Raw genomic sequence first — 7,314 nt, forward strand, 5'->3', positions numbered from 1 at the left:
TATTTGCAGGCACCACGCAGCCAGCCCCGCTGCTGGTGTTTGGCAAAGTAACCCTAAATTCCTCGTGGGTTTGGGGGAGGGAAAGGGGGAATGTGTATAAATGCCTGAGAGATGCTGCAAAACCTTAAAGCATCCTTAGAATAAACAAATAGAGGTTCCCCCCCTTCAATCCTGGCTCTGGAATCCCACTCAGACTCGGCATCGATGGACGCTGGGGTAGAAAAAGAGCACAAAAGTTTTATTCAAATCCAACTCACTGTCGTGAAAATCACAAAAACCTCATAAAATCCATTAAAAAAAGGGGGAGAAAAACCCCAAAGCTGCCCCCAAACCCACATATGGGGGGGGTCAGACCCCAAACCTGCCCCAAACCCATTTTCCTTTTTCATCTCCCTTCTCTCCTTTTACCTCTCCGAAATCTGAGACCTTTTGGATTTCTCTCAATAAATATACAATATATATATATACACATAATAAATTAGAAACAACAACAACACCAATAAAAGAAGTGAGGAGGTAACGCTGCTTATCAGCAGTGAGGAGAGAAACCAAACCAGCAATGGGAGAGGAAAACAGGAGGGGGGCAAAAAAGGGCAGGAATGGAGGAATCTGGGGGCCAACGCTGCGTGGTTTGGCCCTTTGGGGTTTTTTTTCCTTGAAATGCAGATAAAAAAAGGTGAATTTCACCCCAAAACAGCCTCCCCTAACTTGAAATTGTCATTTGTTTTATGGGGGTGGGGGGTGGGGGGAAATTTCCACCTTAGGACAGTGATGGTGAGGTGGTGAAATCCCCTGTGGGGAATAATATTAATAATAATAATAACAACCTTAAAAATAATAAGAACAATAAATAAAGCAGAAGGTCGGGGTGGGGGGATGCTGAGGGGGGTCTTCATTTGCCCGTGTGGAGTCAGATGGGGACGCCGGCGGGGCAGAGCTGCTCCTGCAGCCCCAGCAGGCTGTAGGCAATGCGTTTCTTGTGGCCAGGCAGGCGCACCCCGATCTTCTTGAGATCGCTGTAGGGGAAAACACAGAGGGGGTGTTTAACTGTAGGTGGAAGTTTGGGGAGTGAGAACTGCAGCAAAAGGGGCTGGGATGGAGGTGGTTCAATTCTGAGCAGCATTGCGGGCATATCCCACCCTGAGCTCCACAGGGGATGGGATCCAGCCCCAATGGGATCTATAGGGATGGAGAGCACTAATTCAACCCAATGCATCGCTGTCTCTAAACCCACCACCACTCACTCGCTTGTCATCTGCAGCACTTTCTCAATGGTGCTGTATCCAGCAGCAGCGAAGTGCTCGGCGTATTGGTGCATCTTGATGGACTCGAGCCACTCAGGCACCGAGCGGAAGGGAACGCCGTCAGAGCCACTGGTGCTGGGCAGGCGGATGGAGACTCTGCAAAGCCAAAGGAAATTACATCAGCAAAAAGGAATGCACAGAAGGAAAATAAAACCACTCTTTGCCCTCTTCCTGCAGCTCACCGGGGGTCGAAATCTGCCAGAGCCTTGAGGGAGTCAGGGGCACGGACCAGCTTGTCGAGGATGCTGACAATATCAGCAAACTTAGGGCGCCGGGCACGTTCCTGCTGCCAGCACTGCATCATCAGCTGGTACACAGCAGAGGGGCAGTCCAGCGGGGCGGGCAGGCGGAAGCCTTCATTGATGGCTTTCATGACCTGCAAAAGCACCCCAGAAAGAATAAAGACACGTGTCAAACGAAGACCTCAAAATAGCAAAGTCAGCGCCGTAGAAAGCAGTTGTGCCATGTAAAGCACTCAGCCCCCCACAATGGGGTGTCAGAGGGGGGCAGATACTCACCTCGTGGTTGGAGAGCTCCCAGTACGGGCGCTCGCCGTAGGACATCACCTCCCACATGACGATGCCGTAGCTCCAGACATCACTGGCAGAGGTGAACTTGCGGTATGAGATGGCTTCGGGTGCTGTCCAGCGGATCGGGATCTTCCCACCCTATTGGGGACAATGCCATCCCAATGCAGTTCCCCAGTGACAGGGAAAAGGAAAGTAAAATTGCACCCAAATCCCCTTTGGTAGCACTTACGCTGGTGGTATAGGCGGCTTCGGGGTCATCTTCCAGGACACGGGACATGCCAAAGTCAGACACTTTGCAGACCAAGTTGCTGTTGACCAGGATGTTGCGTGCAGCCAGATCCCGGTGCACGTAGTTCATGTTGGCCAAGTACTTCATGCCCGCTGCAATGCCCCGCAGCATCCCCACCAGCTGGATGACGCAGAACTGCCCATCTTTCTCCTGAAAGCAGAGAAAATAACCCCAAATCCCACATCTTGTCACTACAGGGATGTGGATGGAGCTGGGTATTGTCTCCATGGGGATTTTGGGGCTGAAATCCTGCTAATCCCTCCCCATGGCAATGGGATTCCATCACGCATCACCTACCCGCAGGAATTTGTCCAATGCGCCGTTTTCCATGTACTCTATGACGATCATGAAGGGTTTGTCTGCAGAAAAAGACCCAAAACATATTGAAAAATCCTAAAGACCAACTCTGTGCCCCAGAAAATGGTGCTTTTGGGTGTCCAGCAAGCTTTTGGGGAAGATAACTGTGGTTTTAGGGCACTCACGCTTGGAGACGACCCCCTCAAGGCGGATGATGTTGGGGTGGCAGAACTGCCCCATGATGCTGGCCTCGCTCAGGAAGTCCACACGCTGCTTCTCTGTGTAGCCCACCTTGAGTGTCTTGATGGCCACTGGCACCTCCTTCTTGCCCTGCTTCAGGGTGCCCTTGTAGACCTCCCCAAACTCTCCTGCTCAGGAGAACAGAGAAGTTCAAAACGTGTTCCCTGCTCAGTTTGGGGACAGATGACAACGTGAGGACCTACCAGCACCAATGACTTTCTGTCGGGTGATGGAGGATGGTGAGATCTCAGTGGTGAACTTGAGCATGGCTTGGTTGGGGTCTTCATAGGTGTGTGGGTCAACGTAGGTCTTAAGTGGCTTCAGCTGGTCTGTGGGGTTGGCAGTTGTGTCACCCCCAAAGCGTCCTCTTTTATCACCCTCATGCCCTGAGCCCACCTCCCCACCACTCACCAGACTTGGAGAAGTAGACGTCCTCGGGGGACTGGCGTGATGGCGAGTTCCTCCTCCTGTGGAAAAGCAGCGTTTAGCCCCAAAACTCACCCCTGGGGTGGCAAAAAACTAGATTTGGGGTGGTTTTTTTTAATCTTCATACCTCCGGAGGACATAGAGAAGGACAGCAAGGACAAAGACAACAAAGATGACACCAGCGACGGAGCCACCAATGACAGCAGTGGATGCCATGGACTCAGCTTCTGTAGGAACATTTGGAGTCACATACACCCCATAGAACCCAAAAAAACCAACCCCAAATCCCCAGAATCCTGTTCCTCACCCTCAGGTAATGTCTCAAACTCATGCTCAAGGCTGAAGGCGCCGTGGCCATCCTTGGTGAGCGCCTGGACCCGCACCACGTAGGCAGTGCCAGGGGACAGCTTGGGGATGGTGACAGAGGTGCCCTCGCAGCGCAGCACTGAGTAGCTGTTCTCATCTGTCTGAGGAAGCAGGGAAGAGGGTGAGCGGGTGACTATGCAGAGGACATGAGGTGGGATGCAGGTGGGATGCTGCTGGTGGCACCTTCTTGCTGTAGGTGACTTCGTATTTCCAGACCCAGCTCTGCTGCCGTGGTGGTACCGTCCAGGAGAGGACCAAGCTGGTGGCTGTTTGTCCATTCAGGCTCACTGATGTCACCTGAGGCGGCTCTGCGATGGAGATCAGTGTCAGAGGTGCTGGCAGCTCTTTGGCTGTGTGAAGGTGGCCACAGTGACACCCCGTGGTGGGCACAGAGGTACAGGTGACCCTTACCTGTGTGGTTGACGCTGATGCTGGTGCTGGACATGCTGCGGAGCGGGCTGAAGGCTGAGACACCATTTCGAGCTTCGACAGTGAAGGTGTAATTGACCTGGGGCTCCAGGTCGGTGACTGTCACCCCTGTCCCCACCAGCCCCTGGGGGGGCTGCGAGTAGCGGATTCCCCCATCGCAGGGCTGGCACTCTCCGCTCTCAGGTAAGCACTGCTCACAGGTGATGCTGTAGGTGACATCCTGCCGGCCACCCTTGTCACTGGGAGGGGACCAACGCAGCTGCACGGTGGCCCCCAGCCCAACAGCTGTGACACTGCGAGGGGCTGAAGGAGGACCTGAGGACATAAAGCATGGTGTTAAGGTCAGGGCATGGATAGGACCCCTCAAGCCCCATGCCATGTTCCCAAAATGCCACTTACGGGTGCAGGGCATGGCAGCTGGGTCAGTGGGGGCACGGAAGTACCCATCCTGGCAGGGACATGCATCAGCAGCGGCCGAGGATGGCAGCGTGTGAGCAGGGCAGGGCTGGCAGCCACTCAGGGACACCTCAGCCTTGAAGGTGCCGGGAGGACAAGCTGGAGTAGGGAACAATATGAAGGTCAGCACTTGGGTCCCCTGCCTTCAACCTGAGCATCGTCATCAGCTTCCAGGGATTCAGAGCATTTCACCTCATTGGGCAGCTCGTTATTACCCACCATGAATGGAGGATGCTCCTCCCGTCAACCCACCCCTCTGCCTTGGGGAACCCTGCCAGCCCACTCCTCTGCACCTGATGTTATTTCAGCTATGCAAGGCCGCTCCAAGGCTTCCCCCAGGGGCAGTGGAGATACCCAAGAATGCCCAATTGCATTGAGGATGTCTGAGCACCCCCAAGAGTGCTAACGACACCCCAGGGGTGCCCCCAAGGGGCAGGGATAGCTCTCAAAGCACACCCCAAGACAGGGCATCCCCACCCCTACACCACCCTCCAGTGCCCAGCATCCCACTGACGCCCCCCATCCATACCTTGACATTGCTCTCCCACTGCCTCATAGCCAGCCTGGCACAGGCACTGCTCGATGGGCACCAACCACTCTCCATCCATGTTGCAGTGCAGCATCGGTGCCCTGTCAGCCACTGCATGCTCCACACAGGCACCCTGCACCTTCGCCAGCTGCTGGGAGTCAGCGCCCGCCACCGTCTCAGGGAACATGGCCAGGCCCCGCAGCACAGCAGGGCACGTCTTGTAGTACACCCGCACAGACAGCAGGGACACACAGGCTCCCAGGTCCTGAAAAGCCAGGTAGAACCCTTTCCTACGCAGGGGTCCCACCGAGCGAACCTCCACGTTGAGTTTGACGTTCCTTGTCTCAAAGTCTTCCTGCACCGTGATCTCATCCGGAGCGATGGTGTCGATCTTCTTGAACTGTCGCTTCTGGAAATTGGTGCCATAATCAACATCAGATTCAGCATAGAAGAGGTTGAAGGTCTCCTTGCAGGACCCGCCGCCCCCAGGGAAGCTGTTGCAGTCGCGGACGGTGAACTTGAGCTCGATGAAGATGCGCTGAGCGTCGCTGCGGTAGATCCAGTTGGTGCGCAGCCAGTTCTCCTGCTCGCCCTGCAGCACGCTGCACACTGCGTAGATGTAGATCCCGGAGTCGTTCAGCACGTGCTGCTGCAGGTCCCACTGCACCATGGGGAGAAATGGGTCTGTGCTGCTGCTGCTCCCCAGCTCCATTCCAGTGGACGTCTCCGTCCCCATAGACAATATGTCCCCCTGGATGCTCCCCATTCCATCCCATCCATATGGATGCCCCCCATCTCATGGAAGTCTCCCCATCCCAATGGATACCCCCCCATCCCCATCCCCAAGGATGAACCCATCTGCATCCCCATGGATGATCCTATATCCATCCCTGTGGATAACGTGTCCCCATACACACTACCATTCCTATCCCCATGGATGGTTCCATATCCATCCCCATGGATGATCTGTCCCCATCCACACCGCTATCCCCATCCCCACGAAGGTCTCTTTCCCCATGGTTGATCCATCCCTATCCCTATGGATATCCCCACTCACAATTACATCCATTTCCCCACCCCGATGGATACCACCATCCCATCCCATCCCCATTCCATCCCCATCCCATCCATTCTGCAGTGTTGGTTTGAGGAGGAGTTTGCTGGATGCTCACCCCTTTGCCGTAGGGCTGGGTAAGCCAGCCCAGCTCCCCTTGAGCCTTGGCGAAATCCAGCAGGACAACTGCAGAAAGAGAAAAGAAAAGGACCATGAGTGGGATGAGCACAAAGCCAGGAAGATGCCAACCAGGACCCACAGACCTGCAGGGCCACCAATGCAGTCAGATGCCTCTTGAAAGCACAGATACCTCCAAGCCCCCCTGGAACCCACAGATACCCTCAGAGCCCATGGACATCTCCAGGACCAACAGATGTCCAGCAGGATCCATGCTGGATCCCCATAACACCCAGATGCCACCTGCATCCACAGAGGACCCCAAGACCCAGACATATAACATTCCTGGGACCCACAGATGTCCCCAGGTCCCACAGACGCACCCGTAACCCATGGAAGCCCCCAACACACCAGCACCTTTTAATACCCTCGGATACCTCTGGGACCCCCAATGCTCCATGGGACCCCTGTATATCCACAGGACCCCAAAGCCCCCAGGACCCCCCTGCTTCACATCACCACCCTGTGTCCCCCCAGGTCCCTTAGGGCCATCAGGAGAGGACATGTCCCAGCAAGCTGAGGGCGGTGGCCGGATCCAGCACCGGGGGAGGAAGAGGAGGAGGAAGAGGAGGCCACGGCCGGGGCGGAAGCGCCCATGAATCAGCCCCCAGGAATGCGCCCGGCTTTGCGCCCGCTGGGACCAGCCTCAACCCAATGCCCCGGGGCTGGAGTTTGGGGACGTGACCCCCACAGTGGGGTAAGCACTGAGAACCTCAAACTCGTGACACATTCGACCCCATAGGGCCACATGTGGGGAGAAGGAGGGCACAGCACTGCTCTCCTGCTGCTGGAATTCCCCCAGGAGGGGAAAGTTGGCAGGGCTGGGTTGGCAAAGAGCCCTTTGGGGTCTCATCCCCCTCCACTGCCCCCACCCCACCTGCACGGCCACAACCACAGCCATCCCCATTCCCTGCCCTTACCCCTCGCCCTCCTTCCCTATCCTCACCATCACCCCATCATTGCCCCAACCCCCTGTGTCCCCAACCCCATCTCACTTCCATCCCTATTCCTACACCCCAACCGTGGCTTCAGTCCCCTCCTCCCCACTCAAATCCTATTCATTTGCGAGGTGGGGGCAATAAATCCACCCCACCCCCTTCCTTTCCCCTTGCAAAACCCACACCCGGCACTTCACACCCCAGCTTTGCCATATTCTCACCTTTTTCACCCCAAATTATTGAGCCCATAAGGATGTTCCTCAGGGCACCCCCAACCCC

The 7,314-nt window shown here is 55.7% G+C and overlaps 1 protein-coding gene across 3 annotated transcripts; it reads right to left on the reverse strand.

Annotated features, from left to right (window-relative positions):
• Positions 1 to 217: 217 nt before the first annotated feature.
• Positions 218 to 6,517, reverse strand: EPHA2 (EPH receptor A2). Of its 3 annotated transcripts, none has more exons than XM_015882272.2 (17): positions 6,455 to 6,517; positions 6,039 to 6,106; positions 4,867 to 5,527; positions 4,281 to 4,436; positions 3,864 to 4,196; positions 3,636 to 3,760; positions 3,394 to 3,553; positions 3,214 to 3,310; positions 3,072 to 3,127; positions 2,864 to 2,989; positions 2,606 to 2,788; positions 2,421 to 2,482; positions 2,064 to 2,273; positions 1,823 to 1,972; positions 1,487 to 1,680; positions 1,245 to 1,400; positions 218 to 1,016 (listed from the first exon to the last, which is right to left on the reverse strand). In XM_015882272.2, the coding sequence occupies exons 1-17, from the start codon at positions 6,495 to 6,497 to the stop codon at positions 911 to 913; spliced, it is 2,886 nt and encodes a 961-aa protein (XP_015737758.1). In that variant the 5' UTR covers positions 6,498 to 6,517; the 3' UTR covers positions 218 to 910. The 3 variants fall into 3 exon arrangements, with proteins under 3 accessions (XP_015737758.1, XP_015737757.1, XP_032304670.1); XM_015882271.2 differs by having other exon boundaries at positions 3,214 to 3,313; positions 6,455 to 6,514; XM_032448779.1 differs by having other exon boundaries at positions 900 to 1,016; positions 1,235 to 1,400; positions 3,214 to 3,313; positions 6,455 to 6,515.
• Between the last annotated feature and the right edge of the window lie 797 nt (positions 6,518 to 7,314).

Source organism: Coturnix japonica, chromosome 21 (genome assembly GCF_001577835.2).
Source record: "Coturnix japonica isolate 7356 chromosome 21, Coturnix japonica 2.1, whole genome shotgun sequence".
Classification (NCBI taxonomy): domain Eukaryota; kingdom Metazoa; phylum Chordata; class Aves; order Galliformes; family Phasianidae; genus Coturnix; species Coturnix japonica.

Bases quoted from the DNA above. Each gene is read 5' to 3' on its own strand.
- EPHA2 (XM_015882271.2), bottom strand. From the start codon at position 6,497: ATGGAGCATTGGGGGTCCCAGAGGTATCCGAGGGTATTAAAAG. The intron at 3,554-3,635 runs GTGCCACCAGCA...CTGCTTCCTCAG, and splicing joins AAGTCACCTACAGCAAGAAG to ACAGATGAGAACAGCTACTC. The intron at 1,017-1,244 runs GTGAGTGGTGGT...TTTCCCCTACAG, and splicing joins GTGCTGCAGATGACAAGCGA to CGATCTCAAGAAGATCGGGG.